This window comes from Brachyistius frenatus, unplaced genomic scaffold (genome assembly GCF_029030835.1).
Source record: "Brachyistius frenatus isolate BFR_SWC_R1_liver_20210118 unplaced genomic scaffold, ASM2903083v1 Contig_88, whole genome shotgun sequence".
NCBI lineage: Eukaryota > Metazoa > Chordata > Actinopteri > Embiotocidae > Brachyistius > Brachyistius frenatus.
In genome coordinates this window covers 109,787-132,169 of record NW_027210687.1, presented here as the reverse complement: position 1 = coordinate 132,169, position 22,383 = coordinate 109,787, and the positions used below count along the sequence as shown (strand labels likewise).

At 43.5% G+C, this 22,383-nt stretch overlaps 2 protein-coding genes across 3 annotated transcripts in view; both read left to right on the top strand.

Moving 5' to 3' along the window:
- The first annotated feature begins 482 nt into the window (after positions 1 to 482).
- LOC138627611 (ras-related protein Rab-37) lies at positions 483 to 12,105 on the top strand. Its single transcript, XM_069710056.1, has 9 exons — positions 483 to 1,184; positions 2,154 to 2,264; positions 4,496 to 4,537; positions 6,055 to 6,121; positions 6,273 to 6,325; positions 6,726 to 6,791; positions 7,604 to 7,660; positions 7,738 to 7,814; positions 11,363 to 12,105. Exons 1-9 carry the CDS (start codon positions 1,074 to 1,076, stop codon positions 11,466 to 11,468), a joined length of 690 nt encoding a protein of 229 aa, XP_069566157.1. The 5' UTR covers positions 483 to 1,073; the 3' UTR covers positions 11,469 to 12,105.
- A 1,616-nt stretch (positions 12,106 to 13,721) lies between these two features.
- Positions 13,722 to 22,383, top strand: part of LOC138627610 (Na(+)/H(+) exchange regulatory cofactor NHE-RF1-like) — a 29,076-nt gene continuing 20,414 nt past the window's right edge. The window contains exon 1 of one of the 2 annotated variants that reach the window (XM_069710055.1): positions 13,722 to 14,775. In XM_069710055.1, the coding sequence (XP_069566156.1) occupies positions 14,215 to 14,775 (561 nt within the window). In that variant the 5' untranslated portion in view covers positions 13,722 to 14,214. The remainder of the gene's footprint in view (positions 14,776 to 22,383) is intronic. The other variant, XM_069710054.1, reaches the window with a different exon arrangement.

The window sequence follows — 22,383 nt, the reverse complement described above, 5'->3', positions numbered from 1 at the left end:
TATAACATAAATGATCTCTGACCGTGTCATTAGCGCTGTCTCCCGAGGAGACCGGAGACGCGCTTCATCCTGACGGGGCCACTAGGGGGAGACAAACACTGCAGCAAAGGAGTCATTTCCAGACTTGATCGGGAAACGGACTCTGTGAAAACCTTTTAGACATGACATGCTAATTAAATGAAAAAGATTGGCCGTATTTATAGAATCATCTCAACAAAAGAGTCGTGGATAATTCTCCATTTGCCTGCTGTTCAGAAGAATCATTAAAAAAAAAAAAAGGGCTGATGATGAGGCTACAGAAAATAAGGAAGGACTGGAGCCACTTTATTACAGGCTGTAAGATGGCTTTGAGAGCATCTTCCTTGGATATAATTTAAGGCGACATGTTTTGTGCCGCAAGGCTTTTGGTAAGAGGTGCCAACCCCATTACGCACCTCTTGACTTTAAAGGAAGGTCCATCCAAATTTAAGAGCAAATTGATATCCCAAATGAAGTGTGTTTAAGCTGATCTTCCTGTCTCCTCCTGGGGCGTGTGACTTTGCTGACCCTCGCAGTGATCGAGCACCACCTGTGGCAGATGAGTCAGACATCTGACCCATGCATCTATTTGGGTACAGTGTCAGCATGAAAGACGCACTTTTGTTCCACTCCTAAGAAAATACGCGTCGGGAGCTTTCGACGTCCGCGCATAGCTGCTCAGTTAATCATCTGCCCACGCCAGGATGCAGCGCTCCACTCTGCAAAATAACAGAAATGTTTCCGCCTGTTTGTCATTATCGCTTTTTTGACTGCTGGATGTAGACGCCGAGGCGCCGCCGCCGCTGATTTTTGTCGTTCAAGTTTTGATCGTGGTTTCCTTCTCTTCGCCGCGCTGAGAAGGTGCGACTTGTCTCGGGGAGCGCCTGGTGATCATTTTGTGGCCACACGCAGTATGCAAGCAGAGGGGCTGGAGGTCGGCGGAGACTGGGACTGAGTGGCGGAGATCTGACACCACCGCGCGCGTCCTTTCTTGGACACATTTGGAGATAACTGTGGTTTGGCTCTCGCGTCTGCACTCTTTCCTTGGCATTGCGATGTCCTCAAGAAAGACGTCGTTGACGGACAAGCAGAGTAAAAACGGCACGTCAAAATATGTGTTGGAGAGATGCGCTTCTGTTAACGAGTATTATGATATTGCCTTCAAGGTGTGTATTTCCGTCTTATCTTGTGTCTTTGTTTTTGTTGTTGTTCTGGCTTTTCTGAGTGCAGCTGCTGGAACAGGTGTGTAAATTTACTGTAGCAACAACAACATGAATATCGGCTCTTCACATCTGAAGACTGTTTGACTGCTAATCTGAAGTCTTTATTCATTCTCGTCGTTGAACAGGCCGTGTTCACTGTTTGTACACTGATAACAGAGCAGGCACCAAGTCGTCGACCTGATGGTTTCATTTGCATCTCGAAGGAAGTGTCTGCGAGCCTGTAAATCCCCTTTGATCGCCCTCTGGTCAAAATATTTGCCGAGGGTGTAGTGGGCTACTTGTTGCTCGTCACAGATCCTCCACTTGTATATTGATAAAAGCTGCACGGACACATCTCCAACTGTTTCATAAAGACCCACAGACAAAAGGAAAAGTTGCATTTAAGTTTGATTGTATTTATTACCACAGCATGTTTATGCAGTGAAACCACCAGGGCTGTGTGGCTGCTACTTCCACCACATGCTGCTGAATAGATTGTGCAATTACACATCCTGTTGTTGTAATTATATTGATTAGTTTTGGAGAAGGATGCACGGAAACATGATGAAAGCAAAATTACACAGCAAACATCTTGAATCTCTTCTCCAAGTATTGGCACAGTGTCACATGTTGGTGGCAGCTTAGTCGACAGTGCATCACAACACTATGTGGATACTGTGGCCGTATTTGTCACGTTGTATTAACATTTGAGCTGCTTGCCAAAATGAGATATTGCGCAATATGAGTCAAACTTTATGATCCCAGCTGTGAAATGTTTTTTTTTCCTTGCTCAGTTGCAGAATAATTCATGCACCACATCAGCTTTTATTTCCTCTTCGGGGTATTGTTATTTTTATCCTGCCGTCGTACGTGCTGTCATGTCTCTGACCAGCTGTGACCTGTTCTTCTTCTCTGCTGCTGGATTTGCTCTAGGTGATGCTGCTGGGAGACTCCTCCGTGGGAAAGACGTGCATCTTGGTGCGCTTTAAAGATGGGGCATTTCTGGGAGGCAACTTTATAGCCACCGTTGGAATAGACTTTAGGGTGAGAGATGCTGTGGAACAGTCCCGTACTCACTGAATGAACTCATTCTGATGTTTGCTATTTCTGTACGAGCCAATGATGGTTTGCTGTTTGTCTGTCATATTCTTGTTAATCATACCAGGAAATATTTAGCATTCGAAGAACAGCCTAATGATGTTTACAAAACAACAGGAGATCCATTTTGTTCGAGTGACATCGGCCCAATTATCACCTATTTTCCACGCGTCACTCAGCGATGATCGAGCCAAATGTACAAGTCATCTCACCAATCATTCGAGTTCACAGACCACTTGTGCTGCTTGGCGCTGAGGACGGCTTCATAAATGTCTTGGCAGATGCCTGCCCACGTCCATGTCCCCTGGAAGGATTGGCTGCTGCACAGCTCGGTCCTGGAGGAGTCACCCTGCTGACAGACGAGCTCCTATTAACACACACACACAAACACAAACACACACACACACACACACACACACACACACACACACACACACACACACACACACACACACACACACACACACACACACACACACACACACACACACACACACACACACACACACACACACACACACAAACACAAACACAAACACACACACACACACACACACACACACACACACACACACACACACACACACACACACACACACACACACAGGGACTGTTGCTGAATTTGAAGCAAATGCCTACTGTATATCATATTCTACTGGAGCAAACAGACAAACAGGGAGAAGGTGGAGTCCACCCCCCCACCCCCACACCCCCCACACCCCTGCCTCAACTTCCCCTTTCCTCCAATCAAAGCAAAACACTCACACTAATGGCAAGTCAAGTAGTGAGCACGGTTTAAGGAGGAAATTGTGTTGCATTAGCCAAAGCGATGAGTTGTCTTGTGTGGTTAGCAGTGTAGACATGAGGGAACATAATGGATGTCTGACAGATTTATGGACCCAGTCTGTTCAGAAACGTGAACATTCCTCTTTCAACCCACTCAAGCAAAAGCAACAGGTACTGTGGCCAGAGGCAATTCATTAAATGCATTAAAATGGGAAGGGACACTGAACGCAACGTTCATAAAAGAAACATGATGGATTCAGGGTCACACTGTTCATTCAGAAGAATGGCTGATAATGCGAGCAATTCCCTTTTGGTCTCGGTGTTCGTAATGAAAAGGAGGCAAAAGCTGCTTAGGAACAGAGTAACGTGAGATAAACAGTTGAGTCAATATGCTGAGGTTGTCCTCTCTGCATGGATGGGCAGGCAGGCTGTTGTGGCAGCTTGTAACATGGCCGGTCTATTTTCGGCATGCTTCCTTGTAGCAGTTACTCAGCATGCAGGCTCCTCTCACGTCATAATTGGGGGAAAAAATGGAAACCCATGGCAACTAATGCAGGGGTTGAACCATGTCCACTCTGCCAAGGATTCAGCAGGTGGCGGTTCCAGCTGCCGGCGATGGCTTTGCACACTTGGCAGAGGTTTCTTTTGTTACTGTGAGGCTTCTTCAGCATTTCTTTGAGTGGATGTTTGTGCTTTTGTGCGTGAACAGGAAAGGCAGCGGCTCTGATGACCTGTCACTGACACTCATTTATGAAGTGATTGAGGAAATGCAGTTGCTTGTCAAACTTCCTTCATCTCAGCCTCTCTCTTTGTCGTGGTTTTTGCTGTGCAAAGGTTGAGATATGATTGTTATCGGGCTTGTTGCTGTAGGTCAGGGTTACATCAAAAAACACTCCCAAAATACCCGCTCACCCCCATGATTCAGTTTGCCCTTGCATGATGGTGCATGCATGTTAAAATTCTGCATTTTACCTTCACCTTTATTTCCACTTCTCTCACCATCAGAATTTTTTGATTTATAGACTAAAAGAAAACTAAACTATTCTAGACCTGTCTTTGCTCTACGGGAAATCAGAGGGCACCCCTACGGGGCTGCAGGAAATTAACGGGGGAGTCAGTTGTTATGCTGCCAGTCGTCTTTCTCACTGTTGTGTAATTAAGTCTAATCCCAGGACCTTGTTGTTGTGTGGGTGTTGCAAATTACTTTCTCTGCCAGCATTCAAAGACACTTTTTGTAGCTTTGTTTCTTTTGCCACGCGCTGATTCATTGATTCTCTGAGTTTGTTTTGTCCACTGTGATGTTCGTCTTTCATTTCTGTGCCACTTTCACAGCACTCTAGTCTCTCGAGCATATGGTGAATTGTCTCTCACCGCTCTTCTTGTTCCCGTAGAATAAAGTGGTGGACGTCGACAACCTCAAAGTCAAACTCCAGGTGAGAGCATGCACCTTCTCTCCAGACCCGTGATGGACAGTGTCAACATTTCGGCTCAATAAATGACAAATCATCTCTTGACCTGTTGATCAAAATATCTGAAAAGCATTCGGCTGACCGAGATATGCTTCGGATGTAACTGTCATTGTTGCCATTGGCGATCCAACCGAAGTGTGAGACTGTGGTAGTAGAAGGGACTCTGCAGGGCTGTGTGCCAGCAGCGTGCTGTTAATGTATGGCAGATACCCGTCTATGAACATGACCTGTTCATTCAACATTGAGTGGGAGGTGACAGAATTAGACTCCTCTGCGAGCTCACATAAATCCTCAGCTTCTCATCTCTACTCGCACGTGTACTTGCACATTATAAAAATCTGTGATTATAGACTGTCACGGTTAGTCCATCGTTTACTGCAAATCTCAGGTTGAGAAAATGGAAAATGTTTGCATGAGTACATTATAGCAGGTGGAGAGGATATATTCAATTGCATATCTTTTTAGACCAGTTATTTTACTACAAATAACCATTTTCATTGTTTGGCTGTTTTTATCTATGACCAGCTTAAGGATGCAGCTAATGGGGGTAAATATCGCTTTAACAGCCAGCTGTTTGACAGTTTGAGTTTTAGGCGTTTTCTTTGAAATAATCTGTGACAGAAACATTTTATATGTTTAAACAATGTAAACAAGTCATATCCCAGTCTGAACCAAACTTCACCTACAGTAAATATGTAATTTACTTTTGGCTTCATAGAGCAGAATAATGCAGGACTGATTCAGGAAGTTCAGTTTTCAAAATGAGCTGCTAAACTCGACTAACTAGCAGAACCAGCTATTTAAAAAGATAATTCACTTGTTACGTCAGCGCAAATGTGAGCGAGTGGGTAACTGGTGAGAAAATCTCAGAAACATAAGTAGAAACTATCGAAAATATATTTTATTTTAATAAACACAAATATAATTCATACAGGGTGTATAGCATCACACTTGCAGTTGGAATTTCACAGACAATGGTATAAGTGAAAATATAATAAAAAGGTAGATACATATTTATAAATATGACTGTTACCTCAGACACATAAAGTAATGGTGGAGGATAGTGGTCACGGTGTCAAAGTATCGTTCTAAAGTTGGACTGCAGATAGGATGAAAGAACATAGTATTTATGTAGGATGATGCCAAATCATATGATGTGTTTTAATTACAGGGAACAGCCAAAGGATGGAAAAGCTTTTGTTTTTTCAGCTGACTGTTGTTTCCTCTCCGGCAAGCCTAAACTTAACTTGGCTCTCTTGGTTTGACTGTTTGTTTTGGCTTTGTCTGGTTTATGTAACATATGTAAGTTTTGATTTGAGTCTTAACTAAATTGGACTAAATAAAGTAAACTCCATTTCAGCTTTGCAGAGCAGTATAATTTGATGTTCCTTGTTGTCTGGCTGCTTTGGATTTGCTCTCAGGATTGATCAGGGTGTTTTCCCCACAATGGCTCCTGTGTAATTATGCGGTTTGTTACGCAGATCTGGGATACAGCTGGCCAAGAGAGATTCCGCAGCGTAACACACGCCTACTACAGAGATGCCCAGGGTAACCTTTGCTTTTTATATTTCCCTTCCTTGTGCTGTGTGTGTGTAGGAAGGCCCAGTGTTGGTAATGAAGGAACATGGCTGCCATATGTATAATAGAGCGTGACAACAATAAAAGTGCAACCAAAATTCTGCTCTGTTTCCTTTTACAGCGTTGCTTCTGCTTTATGATATCACCAGCAAGCTGTCATTTGACAATATCAGGGTAAGACTCTCAAATTACTTTTCCTCCCACTTTCATTCTCTCTCTGTCTTCATTTTGACTTCCTGCTTCTAAAACCTCTCAGGCTGAATGTTACTCTCTATTTACATCTATTTAAATACAAAGCACTATCAGGATCCAACATTTTGTCATGGACTTGTTGAGAGATGACATGATGTTATCGTTTGCTTGCTGCACAGTCTCTGGTTTCAGTAATGAAAAGAAATAAGTGTTCAAGAATAAGAGTGACTCAGTGTCACCATGACTGATCGGAGGATTGTAATAACACAGCTCAGGAGAAACAGGAAAATGCAGTCTTCAAGTTGTGGTATTTGTTTTGTTTATAGACCAATCTCCCCTTCTCATTCCCTCCTGCATCTCTCTTTCTTTTCTACTCTTGAAGGCTTGGCTGACTGAAATACACGAGTATGCCCAGAAGGATGTGGTCATCATGTTGCTCGGCAACAAGGTGAGCATGGCTTCCTTTTTGTGTTACATAAAAAGATCAGGAAGATAACTGGTCTCTTAGCACAATTTTAACACACTCTTATCACACTTCGCCAGACATGCGAAGGCTTAAATGCCAGAAAATGCTTTCATTGCGCCATACATGCATGGAAGCGAGCTCTCATTCGCCTGGTTTAACGTTTACAAGTGAATTGTTGCCTTAATCGTGTTTGTGTGTGCTCAGAAATGTATGTTTTTAATGTGCACATTTATCTTTGAACATAAAGCGGGTCAGTTTCTGGAGTTGGTGCTTTTGAAAGTACCACATCAATTCATAATTTTGTTTTATACATCACACAGTGTTAGTTCAGTATTGTAACGGGTAAGAATACAATCACATCAGTGGCTCACTAACTAGCATCAAGCTCACAATGCATGGAACATTTTCTGCACAATGCTTCTGGTGATGAAAAGAGACATTTTCGTGTCTCATTGCAACCAGTAAGTCAGTGTTGATATATCTAGAAGCTCCCTCTGGTGGCCCAGAGAGGACTCACTTGTGTCGAGAGCTGTTGATGTCACGTAGCAGCAGCATAGATCATTTGCTGTGAATGCAACGGGGCCGGCGGCATCGTTCTGTGGGAGTGCTGCTCTTCTGCTGGAGGTGGAGTGTCTGACATCTCATCAGTCTGAAGGGGCTCAGCAAAGCTGCCAGGCAAGAGGACGTATGGGCTGACGCGATTGGTGCACTACTGTGGCTAATGGCGTGGTGAATCTGTGGCCCTTCGCCCCTGCTATGATGACTTGTTTTCTCTTCCCACTGCTGTCTTACAGTCAGACATGGCCGCTGAGAGGGTCGTGAAGACAGAGGATGGAGAGAAGCTGGCGAAGGTAATGTATGATGTCTTCAAGTGGTTATAGTCTCAGTAACACACACACATTGCTCTTCTAATGTTTTTCCATTTTAGGAATATGGAGTACCATTTATGGAGACCAGTGCAAAGACAGGAGTCAATGTGGAGCTGTCTTTTCTCGCTATAGCAAAGTAAGTCCATAAGCTGCTGTAATCAATTTATATTAAAGAGGACCTATTATGTTCATTTTCATTTTAGTTTTAGTTTTATTCTGTGATTCCACCAGAGTAGCTTTGCATGATTCACAGTCCAAAAAACAAACCTTTTTCATGATCTTATACTGGCTCTTCTTGCAGCCTCTCAGCTCATCTTCAGTCTAAAACAAGCCATTTTAGCTTCTGTCTCTTTAAGGCCCCCCTCCATAAATGCCCACTGTCCTCTGACTGGTCACTTTCCAGGAATTCTGCCAGGGGCAGCAGGTGGTATTTGTGAGTCCTGAGCAGAGTGGTGGAACAACTTTAGAGCATAAGCTCTATTTAAAAAATGGGCTTAATCTCCTGGTTTGAAAAGTAAAGCCAATACAAAAGTACTGTGAAGTGCAATACCACCGAAGGCCACGTGGGGCTCTCCTCTGGCTTGTGATCAGTATTCTGGTGGTCCATCTTAATAATTCATAAATCCATAGTTTAATTCGATATTAGGCCTCAAAGACAGGTATGTTTGGGGGCCTGCCTCGTTTTATTGACATGCCCTGGGTACAGTCAAAAGAGTTCACAAATGAGTGGGTGGCATCCAACAGTGACATCATACATTGGTTTGTGAACAGTTGTTATGAGGTCTCGAGTTCAGTTATTGGACGTTGCCATCTTGCTATTTCCGAGCGGTTTGGAGACGGTAGTGACCATATTTGGACACGCTGGGCGGGAGCAAATGTTGGATCTGACTCGATCTGATTGGATACCTGACAACACTAAGTCCTGCCCACTGATAGCAGAAAGCTGACAGCACCACAGGTCTGTCAATCAAATAGATACGTCCCCCCCAAAAAAACATTGCATTTTTTTGGTCTATTTTCTCATTAATAATGGGATTACTTTCAGATGGACCGCCAGAAAACTGATGAGAAGCATCAGAAGCTAGCAAATCCAAAATAACCTCTGAAAACAATTTTTCACTTCATATTTCATGAGAGGTTGAATGGGAGTCAATTGAGCGGGAGGCTTTTTTGAAGCCAACCCTTAGAGGTACTCGGTGGTATTGCAGTTTAAATCTCTTCTGCACTGGCCTCATTTTTCAGACCTGGAAGCCACATCCACCTTTATATAGTCTATGGTTACCACTTGCTTCAAAGAGTGGCAGAGTGTACTTTGTGGGCGTGCTGTGCCTGGAACAGATGACCATATAAGGAAATCCATTCAGAGCCGTCTGAGGCCTGAGCTTTTCTCTCAAAGAAATTATTTTTGCATGTGTTTATTTACCATCCATCCATCCATTATCTACACCCGCTTTATCCTGAACGGGGTCACGGGGGGCTGGAGCCTATCCCAGCTCACTATGGGCAAAGGCAGGGTTCACCCTGGACAGGTTGCCAGTCCGTCACAGGGTGTTTATTTACATCATTTGAAACTTTGGGCACGTTTGATATGACCATTTAACATCGTGACATTACATTTGAGAGAAAATACAGAGAAATATGATAAATCCTCTTTAGCAATAAATGAAATGACAATGTGTAACGTAAAAAGGAGTTGATTGTAGTAAAGAACTACACAACTATCACCTGACCGTTCAGTTCTCCTCAGTGTTACTGATTGTTTTGGTTTTACAGTCCACAGCTTTGCTGTGTTGCTTCTCTCTCTTAGTGGCCGTAGCGTTGTTTCACTGAAAACGCATTAATTTGTATCCTTGATGTGTAAACAGCCAAATGTTTGTTGCCATGACAACATAATAAGGGTGAGGAAATGTCATTGGTGTTGTTGTTTTTGTTTTTTTACAGCTTGTCATGCTGCCCTCAAGTGTTAAAAAAAAAAAAATATATATATATATTTTTTTTAAATCACTTGTGCAGGTATAAGAGACGTAGGACAAGATGCTCATGTTGTGTTTTGTGATGCTATTTATTTATACAAAACAGTTGAAAAGTATTTCAGGGCATGTTTAAAGGATTATTGCAGGTAGATTGCCTGAATGTTGGCGAGGGAGGACAGTACGATTGAGCATGACACGCACCTTTTGTGTACTTTTGGTCTGCTGCTGTTTTTCATTTGTTTGGAAAATGGCCATTTGTTGCAATGAGGAATTTCTCCTCAATACTACATCATGAAAAACATTTTCAACAATATGTCACCAACTTTGAGTGCAATTACTTTGGGCAGAGTTTGGTGTAAAAGAACCAGACTGACCTGCAAAGAACCTCCACCTCAACCCCATCCAACATTTTTGGTATAAATTGGATCACAAACTGTGAGCCAAGCCTTGCTTTTTAAACACCCATAGTTTTAGAATAAACTATTTAATAATTAAAAAAGGCAGGATGTCCATGTGTCCATATACTCTTGGTCTTGTAGTGTATTTCATGTTGTAATCTGATCACAGAATGCGTTGGTATTTAGGTTACCCTTCTCACAAGACACTGCATCAAGTAGTCCTTTTGAAATGTAGTTAGCTGAATATAATAAAACCATATAGGAAGCCTTTGTGAATATTTTATTATTGGAGACATAATGTATCTTCATTCAAGGCTTCATAGCCTTTTAATTTAATTTTGGGAACAAACTGCTGGATAGAAGTAGCAGGTAGAGAGTCTATTGAGCAGACCTACTACACCCCACCACATACCTAAATAACAGAAAATGACTGAAAGTAAGAAAACAGAAGTGAGTATAAAATAAACTGAATTTTCTTGGTTGATGATTAGAGTCATCCACAAGTAAATCCCAAATCAGATATTTCACACTTCAGAAGCTACATCTTTTTTTTAAAGAACTAATCCTCTGCAATGACAAAAATAATGTACCTATATATTGCGCAACTTTCACTGCGTGTGGTAGAAAAGTAAAAAAACAAAAACAATTAGTTCATGCTCCTGGAGTGATAAACACGGAGGGTTCACATTGATGGGTTTTGTAGTTGAAGCACGGCTGTCCTACATGGCTGCAGTCCACCTCCTGTTGTAGCCTCTGGGTTTACTCTGGTGTCTCCACTGGATTGCGTATTTTCATACCTTTCTTCAACACTGCATCGATGCTATCAAATCTCCCTTCGACTCCTGCAGCTGACACCCGCTAATGGTTTGCAGCTTAATCCGTTGTTTGTTGCTGTTGTCTCATTATGATGGGATTGTGTGTGTTTGAGGCTCCCCGTAGATCTCGAACAATAACTCCGTCATTCCTGGTTTTTTTGTGCACACACACCTTTTTTTTTTACTGACTGGCAGGAAATATGAAAAGATACTTCTTCAGTCTGAAATGAATGTGTAAAAAGTGTGTTCCCAGAGCTGCAGAGGAGGACAATGTAGGTGACTTGTCATCTCCACATGATGGCAGGTTTAAGTGGAAGTTAGATTAAATGATATCACACCAGAGGCATTTTGATAAGATTTCAGTACTCCTGCGCTTTTTCTTTCTCTTCCTTTCTCATATTCTTGATTTGTTGACCCTGTCTGTGCCCCAGCCCACACATCCACCCCCTCTCTATCTAACTTCCTGTGTCTCTCTTTCTCTTCCTGTTTCTCTGTCAGGGAGCTGAAGCACAGAGCGACGCAGCAGCCGAATGAGCCCAAGTTCCAGATACACGACTACATCGAGTCTCAGAAGCACAAGTCTGGCTGCTGCGGCTTCATGTAGCTGACGCTGATCGCCAGGCAGAGAGAGACACACACACAGATACAGAAAGAAGGAAGGGAGGGAGGGAACGAGGTAAAAATGTCTGCTGTCTCTTACGAAAGCCAATCCCAGCACCGAACCCTGAGAAGCGGATGTCCTCGTCTCCTCCACTGAGCTTTCGGCTGAATGAGACGGATCCTGGATTGGCTGCCATCCCTTTTCTGAAATGTGAATTTTAAATCTTTTATGTCATGCGTAGAAAATGTATGTGGTCTTTGTGGTGACAGTTATATCAAAGTACAAGTCAGGAGTTACAATCTGAAATGCTATATCCATCTGCAGGGACAAACAGAAAACCAGATCCATCACTCTACTCTCCAAAAACAGCAGTTTTATATTAAACCATCGATACGACTGTTGATATGGATATAGCGTTTTGCCATGCAGCTCTTAGTTCGTTTCATCCCTGTTTGACCACGCTGTGAACTGAATCCCTTTTGGCCTTACAGTCTTCATCTTTATTCTTTGAGAATTAAGTGTGTTTGAGAAGTGGACTTCAGTCTCTTAGTCAGATTGTAGCTAAAATGATCCCGTCTGTTCACATCTGTACTGCTGTTAGATAGAATAAAGCCGATGTTTGGAGGGCGCTCGCCCAGTGTGTGTCTGTCTGTACGTTTACTTAAGAGCCAGTGAAACTTCATCCAAAGTACTGTACATGCACGCAGATTATTTTTTACTGTTTTCATGTCTATGTTCAGAGATTTCTCAGCATGCAGTTTTACCTTTTTAGCATTCCCACACAGATTCACACAAGCACAAGCAGCACTCCCAAACCCTGTCCTCTAAAGATGGCTGTCGTTGTCTGGGCTGTACCGAAGCTGTATCTGTTCACGCACTCTTTGTACAATATTCATTATGAATGTTTGCTTGTCAAACTTTGCTCGATGTCACGTTTGTCCCTTCACAGTGATCACAAAGTGCCATGAAAAAGTGCTTTGTTATCATTACTATATATATATATACAAAATATACTTTTTATATATATATATATAAAGTATATTTTGTAATGTATGTGGTGTTGTTTTATTGAAGTCTGTCTTGTCTGTGTTTCTGTGTGTGTGTGTTGGCTTTTTAGAGGAGAGGGGTGGGAGTCACTGACGGCTGATTGGATGTGCTGAGCTTGGTGAGCCACTGTGTGGCAGCAGCTCCCCTGTTTATTCTCCAGTACTGTGTGTACCACGAGAAAAAGTAAAGTAGGCTGTTATTTAAATTAGACAGGTAACAGTATCAATATGCTCATACTGTATTTTACAGCCTATTTTATTCCATTATATATGCACATGATAGAGACATGATGCTCCACGTCCCTGTCATGATGTTTCTGTTATTAGTGAGGTTGGACTAAGTCCCTGAAAAAGGCCACAACACGAAGCATATTCATGATTCACAGTATGCTGGGCTGTATACCTGAACACAGCTCAGCTCCTCTCCCACTCACATCCATCTCTCCAGCGTGAGTCACACTGCAGATACACACTAAGGTGCATTTTCTGACTTTTACTATGAATTCAGCAATTTGGATGACTTTCCGTAATGAACACAGCTCTCTGCTGTGTGTGTTCAATTTGTGAAATCTGGAAACTGCTGAGACGGCAAATCCTGCCTCAGGTTGGAGTCGAGCAACATCCTGTCAGAATCTGTTTTCACAGTGAAGTCTCTCTTATCTGTAAACGGCCGCAGGGACTCCGGGATGACAGGCTGCAGAGATGGTTTGAATCTGATGCTGATTATTGCTGATAAACAAGCAGATAGACATGAAGATCTACATGTCAAGACAGGGCCAATGTGTTTATATTGATCATTTTAGTTTCATGTGACATGTGAGAAAGGCATACTTGTTTACTGGAGTTCATGTAATTAGGGCAAAACATCACTAAAACTCTTATATTAAATGTTTTACTTTACATTGCATGCAAGACATCGATAAATTACGTTGTTTTTTTTTATTGCAGATTATAGGCTGCATCATTAGGAAAACTGATAATAGTAATAATAATAGTAATATTATCACTGATAATCAAGTGATTTTAATTATATTTAAATAAGAAAAATCTACCAGAAATCTGTAAGAAGTATTGTGAAAATTAAAACTGAATACATTTTTTTTAAAGGTATTTTATGTAGAGAAGTTTTTTAACAACATGGTTTCAACATGTCCACAGTTACTGAGTGCAGCTTTGAGGGTTGGGCAGCACTCCTTTTTCTTCTCCTCCTAGTTATCCCGTGTTTTCCTGGACAGCCTCTTTGTATCTATGGATCCATTCGCACTGCTTTGCATGAAGCAGCCAGCTGGGCTGTTCCGTGAACGCACCTCCCTCTTCCTGAGTGGCTTTTCCACTTTTGTGGCAGGACTCTGAGAGGGAGCGACCGCTCAGAGAGTTCAACCAGCTTCAGTTCAGACATCCCGGGTCAGGACCCCCACGGCACACAGGAGCCCCTCTCAGGATTACATTAACTGTGAAGAGAAAATCACACACTGACTTGTTTGTGGAAGTGGGACCAACACCAGCACGGTTTCCCACGGACTAATCTCCCTAACAGGGCGGGAGTTGGGTGTTGTTGTTTTTTTGTGGAAAGGGTACCACTCACTCTCACACACACACGCACACACCTCCTCGGCTGCATCCTGAGGAGGATTTCTGGACATTTCAACTGTGAACGAGCAACAGGTTGACCAGCAGCAGTGTGAAGGCGACTGAAGCCGACCATGCCGAGTAAAAGCCAGTATCTGCGTCCCCGGCTGTGCACGCTGGAGAAGGGGGACAACGGCTACGGCTTCCACCTCCATGGGGAGAAAGGTAAGACGGGGCAGTTCATCCGGTTAGTGGAGCCCGACAGCCCGGCGGAGACCTCCGGGCTCCGCGCCGGAGACCGCCTGGTGTTCGTGAGCGGGGAGGACGTGGAGAACGAGAGCCACCAGCAGGTCGTGTCCCGGATACGAGCCACCGCGGGCCGGCTGGAGCTCATCGTGGTGGACCCGGACACGGAGCAGCTGCTGAAGAAACACAACCTGAAGTGTCTTAAGGGTTACGTCACCGACGGCGTCCCATTACCGTTCGACGAAGAGGAGGAGGAGGAAGAGGAGGTGGTGCAGAAGAACGGGGAGGTGGACGGGAAGGAGAGCGGGGATGAGCTGCACGCCAAGCGGGAAGAGGTGGAGGAGGAGGAGGAGCAGGACAGGACACCGAGGGAATCCACGCCGGTGCCCGAGAGTAACGGAGGAGTCCACGAGCACGTCGAGAAGAAGCTGAGCATCAACTCTGAGAAGGTGAGTGAGGCGAAAAGTTTGTGCATGATGTCACCTCCACCAACACGCTCTGAAATGCAAGTGCACTCATGCTGATAATGACCTCAACTCTGTCAGTCAGCTGCAAACATCCTTGCTGTGGGCAGATCAGCTGGCAGGACATTTACTGTGAGTGAGGACACAAACCTGGTCCAGCTTTGGCATCAGCAAACCAGGACCCCAAAATGGAACAGGTGTTGCTCAACTTTCTCTTCTCCAATCTCTCTTTTCTTTCTGCCACTAAGTCTCAAAGTGCAATCACTTTAAAATAGGAAGCCATTCTGTCTTGTTATTACAGTGACACTCTGCGGTTGAACATGAAGTCAGCAACAAGGACACACCACACCAAAGCAAACACAAAAGACACAGCAGAAAACAGTGTACCGTAGAAAACAAGCAGAACAAATAACTTACATCGCTCGAGCCTCCGCAACAAACAACAGGAAATAGTTTGGTGCCTCTTTATAAATCACCACGAAATGATTTTTTTTCACCCTTTGATCTTTGTCTGTAAAACATTATGGGCACATTCTCACTGCAGCAGCTTGTTGATGAGTCGACCCTTGTTTTCTCCTGCCACGCTGTCCCTGTGACTGTGTGACTGTGTGTGCGTGTGTGTGTGAGTGTGTGTGTGTGAGTGTGTGTGTGTGTGTGTGTGTGTGTGTGTGTGTGTGTGTGTGTGTGTGTGTCTGTGAACTCAGGACCTTTTATACATATATTTTATTTAAAGAACTTGAGCAGGAGAGGGATCCTGGAGTCTGGAACAGCGGTGTCCCTCTCTGCAGCATCCTGAATGTTTACCCCCGAGGCTGTTTGTGTCTGCGTCGGACGCTCACTCTCAGTACGTTACTGTCGGTGGGAAGAGAGGCTGCGATGTGCACAGCCAGCAGCTATCATAAAGAGGCAGAGATCAGAGATCAAAGAACCTGCTGCTGAGGGGTTTTTTCATTTCACTTACGACTGGTTGAACCACAAACCATGATGTCACAGTGTCGCAGCTAGGTGGTAGGTAGGTAGGTAGGTATATACTTTATTAATCCCCGAGGGGAAATTTTTTTTTTAAATTACTAGGTGGACACTAGTAATGATTTCCTGAAGCTGACAGGAGGTCAACGAGATAAAAATAGTGGTGATACTTCAGGGTAAAGTTAAAGTTATAAATGACGATGATTTGGAAGACACTTTGAACTGTTGGAGGACTCGAGATCTCGTCTGGGTTTCTGTTTATTTTAATGTCGTGAAATAAGGGAGCTTGTGGTCCTTTCTTGTTGTTAAAAGATGCAACCGACTATTTCATTTTGATTAGACAATGTGAACACTCTTGACAAGTTCAGATAATCCAAGAAGACCTCTTCAGTGCCGTTGTTCAGGAAGTTGTACAAAACTCATTCCACATAAAGCACAGAAACTCCTCGCATTTGAGAGGCTGGAAACGTCCGATCTGCGGCGATAAGTCGATTCATTGCTTAAGTCGATCAGAGCTGTTAAAAGAAACGCACAACTTGAATGTCACGTTGACATTTATCTTTCGTTGCCACTTGCTGCTTCCTTACATCCTTCTTTTCTCATAATAATGTCAGCTTTCACAGACCCAGAACACGCAGGGCTTTTTGGTTATCATGTTTCTGGTATTGAAGAGATTTTTCTTTTTCTTTGCTCTCCTCACTAATGCCAATGATATTTTAATAAATATCATTGGCCACATTAAAACATCATTGGCCCCCGCTTGCGCGCAGCACTCGAGGAGTGCTGGGTTATGTTGTTTGTCCAAAGGCATATACAGCGATTGTTCCTGTGTTTACTCTCAATAGTCTCCACAGATGGCCTAATGGAGCGGCAGCAGTACAATCCACAGTGGCATGCAACCCAGAGAGAATCAGCATCGTGACAAACAATCCCAACAAACTTCATTTTCAGCACTTGGATTTTGATTGCAGCACTTTCCCAGAGTTTAAAATATGGAGCAGAAATCCAGTAGTACTCTTGCTGAGCAGTGAGCCCAGATCTTCGGGAGTCTCTCGTCCATGTTACGGCACAAACTCAGATTTCGCAGGCTGAGGAACAAACTTAGGAACAGAAGAGACACGAGAGTGTAAATTGGACTCGAGGGATGCTGATCAGACTCTGCTGCGTCTCTATGTTGCAGTCGGAGGCACCACGGGGTGTGTTTGGCATTGAATCTACTGTTTCTGGAATTTTCTTCCTACATCCTGTCCGGCATTCCTGTGCCCGAGCCCTGTCGCCCAGCCAATGACACACACACAGACACACACACACACACACACACACACGCACATGAAACCCTCCCAAAGCTTTAACACACTCACATACAGCCTCCAAAGACACACTCAGTGTTGGTTTAGCAGTCGCACTGACGTCTGCACTCCGCCTGGCTGGCTTCATCTTTCAGGCGACACAAAAGAGGGTTCGAAGAGCAACGCCCTCCCCGGAAACTTAGGAGCCTCGCTCTCTACATTCCCATGGTTACACCGATGGCTTGATGCACGTGTGTGTGCGTGCGTGTGTGCAGTACATGTGAAGAGTATACATGCGCGAGGATGAGAGGTAGGCGAAAGTGAGACAGTGCAGGGGAGGTGTGAAAAATGGATGATCAGTGATGAAGGTCAAATCATTCAGCGCGCTGCGGGAAAAGAAGAAGAGCCGCTGTCGTCAGAGTGGAACAAAACACACAAAAACACACCAGCGGTTCCAAAGGTCGCTGTTTTGTTTACCAGGCTGTAAAAATGTTATCCTGCGATCGCGGAGTGCAGTGAAGTGTGCCGAGGGTGATCGCTCCGAGCTCGCACTACGAGCCAAGTGGGAATTAGTTTGTATTTGTGGCTGTGTTGATGTGTTGGAGGTGCTTGTGTAACACCTGATCCAAACTGGAGCTGAAACAAGGAGCCAGTCGACAAATGAATAGTCATCTGTTGTGTTTTGAAATTTGATTAATCTTCTGAATCATTTTATTCAAGCAACAATCATGAATCGTTGCAAACTGAACATTTTTGGGTTTTGGACATTTGAAACTGTGATGGCTATTTGATTTATTTTTAAATCATTAGTCAGCAAAGTACAAGATCCCACCATGTGAAACTGTGTTATAAAATGTACATTCGGGAGCTGTGTTTACCCAGATTGCTCCTGTTTTTCTTTAGACGAGTTGATTCAGATTGCAGTACGAGAGTGCGAGACGTTTTTTGGGGAATCTTCCTTCATGACGGCTGGCTGCTTACATAAGTCTGTCTTTTAACACTAATTACAGGAGAGGAGGAGCGCCCGTGTCGGACGAAATTGCCATCTAGATGAGATCTTGTACGTAGGAAAGTGTTTTGTGAGAGCGCGTGTGTGTGTAATCTCTCCGCCAGACTGATTCTGCCGAAAGATGTAAACCGCACAGACTGGAGAGGCCTGAAATGAGCCCAGAGGGAGACTTCATGTCGACTTGTTTGTCACTTCTCTCCTCTAATCTGCACGTTCAAATAAAACCTGCTTATTAAAGATCTTGAAAACCTTCCATTGTGTTCCCCACACGTTTTTCTCCGTCTTTACATAGAAAGCGCGGTCCTCTAACAGAGAGCTGCGTGGGAGGATTTGGTCTATATTTGTATACTCTCCACTTGCATGGCCTTCAGCGCTCGGACTGACAACGGTCCTTTAACTTGTTGTTTTCTGGAGTCTACTTGGTGTTTGTCTTCGCCTGAAGTTAAACACGTGTTTTCACAGTTTCCCACATTGGCAGAGCTGAGTGGAAATTATTCAGCTAAAGTTTTTATTATCTGTCTCTAATGGAAAAAAAAAATCAATTCATGGGACATTCCTGTCTGTGTACTGTCATCTTGTTTGAAGGGGTTATTTTACTTCTTTGAGCATTTATCTTTTATCAGATCCACGTCTGATGTGATGCAATCAGGACTAGCTGGCGGGTCAAGTTTTCTGTTAATCATGCGTTAGAGGCACAAATGGCCACACCTAGAGTAACTATTCCAGCCAGGATGGTTCGGGGTGTGTTTCTGGCGAACTGCTGCTGTCTCGGGGAGTCTCGGCCTGCGCTCAGACCTCAGGACGTTTGTGCTGACTTCCCGTCATTGTTGTTGGTGGAAGATTCTCCCACTTCGTCATCTTGATCCTCTTCTCGAAGCCAGCAGCTCGTAGCAGGGCAGTAAAGTGTGGCTCTAATGCTGAGGGAACAATGTCAGTATCGCTTTGCAATGAAACCAGCATATGTAGCCGGACGTAACAGATACATAGTTAAATAGCGTGTCGTTACAGCTACAGACACTCAGTTCTGGATTAAAAAAAAAAAAAAGTATTTCCAGCTGATAGTTTGCTGTGTTTGTCAGTCGGTTTATCATTGAAGCCGCTATGACAAAGCCAGCTATTGTTCAAGCTGTGTTTGGGTAATGAAGTGCGTTTCATTGTGTTCGTCTGACAGGATCAGATGAACTTCATGATTCATTCTGACCGGCTGCATGCTGTCGCTTGACGTTTTTTGATACGCTTGGCAGAGCGTTGCGTTTCTATTTGTACTGGGTGTGTGTACATGCATGGAAGTCATCCTACCTTACTGTTTGAGGATTGTCTGGTTTCAGAGACAGAGCAGGTGTCACGACCTTCATTGTGTTGCATCTCAGAGATCTGTGCATTTAAATGTGGAACATGTGTCTTACGTGTGTTTGTTTAAGAGAAACAAGTGCTGTCTCAACACATCATTATTAATGTGGACATGAGAAAAAGGTTCATTATTCACTGTATTCATTTGTAGCAGTTAAATAAAGTAAATGCACTCAATAAGTGTGTGTAATGCAACTGTAGTGGACCCATTATGATCAGGAACAGGTAACATTTCATCATTTTAAACTGGTTCAAAACACGACTTGTCTTCACGTGTTAAAGGTCCCATGTAAATTCAGATTTCTGTTTCTTTTTTTAATTATAAATCAGACCTAAGTGCCATAAAAACACATTAAAAGTGCAGAATCGCTTAATCCAGAGAGAAATGCACACAGCCTGTTTTTAGAAACTGAGCCGTTTGGACTTCTGTTAGTTTGTGATGTCACAAACTAATGCTCATGTCAGTCCTCAGCACAGCCTGCTGTCCTATCTTTTATCTGGAAGAAAACACGGCGTGATCAGTCTGTCGCAAAGCTACAAGACTGAAGAAAACCTGTGGTTAGCCCGTGCAGACGTCAGGAAAGAATCAGCCAATCAGAAGAGAGAGTCATTGATATCAATGCGCCTTAAAGAGACAGACACAAAACAGCCTGTTGTTGGTGGAGCTTTAGAGAGAAGCTGAAGAGGGGATATGTAAAACAATATTGAGATCGTTTTTGATACTTTAAACCACAAAACTATCTTCCTAAAGATATCAATACTGCAAATAAACACAAGGAAAGTATAAAAAAAAAAATGGGATCTTTAAAGACAAATAGCAAGTTTGTTTGCTGCAAACTACAAAAATTTATTTATTATTAGCAGTTATTTAATTCGCCTAATAATTTCAAGTTAAAATACTTAAAGTTTAAGTTGTGGTTTGATATAAACACATTTTAAGTTGAATTAATGAGTTAATGATAAAAGATTTGTTGATTCTACTAAATCCATATATGATGTTTTACAGCATATCATAATGTTAAAATGAATGACCTGAACAATGAGTGCAGTTCCAGTTACACCAGTGCTGCCAAAGCCACATGCAAGAGGCCAGATTCTCTACTAATATGAGTTAATTTTGTGTTTTAGTGAGACGCTGGCATTCAGTACACTTCACACAATTCTTCTGTCCAATGGCTTTCATAGGAGCAGCTGTTTTTGTGTGCCTCATGGGTGGGAATCACAAAGAAAGTCAAAGTATAATACTATCACATACCGCTGCCCACAACGACAAGAGTATCGCCAGTGTTTTGCAAGAGAGTCACGCATAATTTGTTGCAAAATCCATTTATACATGAGGCTCAAAAACAGCGTGTACCAAAGAGTATTAGGAAGTGAGGGGAGAGAGAAGCGTGGGGAGGCCATGGAGCCGAGGCCTGCAGCCGGCCTTCACGCGGGGGACTTTTAACCGAGGCCACCAGGACAACTCAGTGTTTTTAATACCAACACATGCTTACATGGACCACTGTTTAAATGTCAGACAGTCACCAACGAGGATACACTGCCAGGAAGTAAAGGACAGTTGTATCACAGCATCGCAGGAGAACAGTACATTGCTGTACCGATCAGGGTCGTGATAAATAATCGATAAACAGTCGCCAGTGCAATTCACAGCGCCTTCGTTCCCTGAAAGTCACCAGTCACCAGTCCAAACAACAGCGCCACTGTCCCCTCAGCCGGGGCCGCCGAGGCCCAGGTCAGGGGTGGAACCTGAGTCCTTACTGCGTAGATGTGTGGGTGGTGGGTGGTGGGGTGGTAGGGTGGTGGGGAGGCTGGCGATCGGGTCCCTCGGGATACTGGACAGAGACTCTACAATACCACATTCCTTTTCCCACTCCGCGCCGCCGAAGGTTCACCACCCCGGTCAGACAATGAGCCGGAGCGCCGCGCCCTGCCGAGGGGGCGGAGGGGGAAATGACTCGCTGCTCACCCTGAAATAGATTGCTGAGCTATTCTTTTCTTTTCTGACATTTCAGAGATAAATCAATTTACCAAGAAAATAATTGGCCATGTACTTTATAATTAAAATAATTATAGATTGCAGTCCTGCTCTATAAAGTTAGCAGTCTGTGATATTCTTAGCTTTCCTGTCTTAATTTTGGTGTGATGGTGATATTTCTTCCGTTCTGTGGATAACACAAATAACAGATATTCAGATGTGCAGCTACAAAGAGAGACGAGCCTTTCTTGACACATTATTTTACACTTGATTTGAAAGATTCGATTTACATTTCTCTTCAACGGAATGCTTCAATAATGCAGCACAGCTCGTAGCCATGTTTTCAAGGGTAATACTACTTTCTTTTCCCTGCTAATGCTTTTGCCGTGATCACTGCCCTCCACCTACGTGTTCCAATGAGAGCTGGATGCAACACGTCTCGTCAGAGTAACTGGAAAATGTAGAAAACCACATTATGAAGCGCAGGACGAGGTCACAGAAGAGCTATGTGTTGTTAATGTATTGCATTACAAGAGTGCAACATCCTTGATTAGTCACCAAATTCACACACTGGCAATCTTGTGTCACTGTGTGGACTGTGTTGACAGGTCATCATTGTAAATGAGAATTGGTTCTCAATTGATTTTACCTGGTTAAATAAAGGTCATATATATATATAAAATGAGACTGGTGTTTAAAATATTTACTCTTCAAAGCTGAATGTGATGGTGAGCATGTCCACATAATGTTGTCCCTTCTGCTGGTGTGGAACAATGTTGTATGTTCTGCTATGTCAGACCCAAACATAACTGTTGTTCTTTTTTTTCCTGTATTGCCTTCCCTTATTTCTCTTCATGCATTTTCTTCCTCCTCTGTTCAGGGTTTTGTGGGAGGAAGGGCAGAGAGGAACTTGTGTTAAAGTTTGTTAGGCTCATGCAGCGTTCAGGTCCTCGGGGGTGGAGGGTCAAGGACAGGAAGACTGGCGGAGGAGATAAAAC

Coding starts and splice junctions, on each gene's coding strand:
- LOC138627611 (XM_069710056.1), top strand. CDS start 1,074: ATGTCCTCAAGAAAGACGTCGTTGACGGACAAGCAGAGTAAAAACGGC. Junction 1,185..2,153: donor ATTATGATATTGCCTTCAAG/GTGTGTATTTCC, acceptor GATTTGCTCTAG/GTGATGCTGCTGGGAGACTC. Junction 6,326..6,725: donor TGTCATTTGACAATATCAGG/GTAAGACTCTCA, acceptor CTACTCTTGAAG/GCTTGGCTGACTGAAATACA.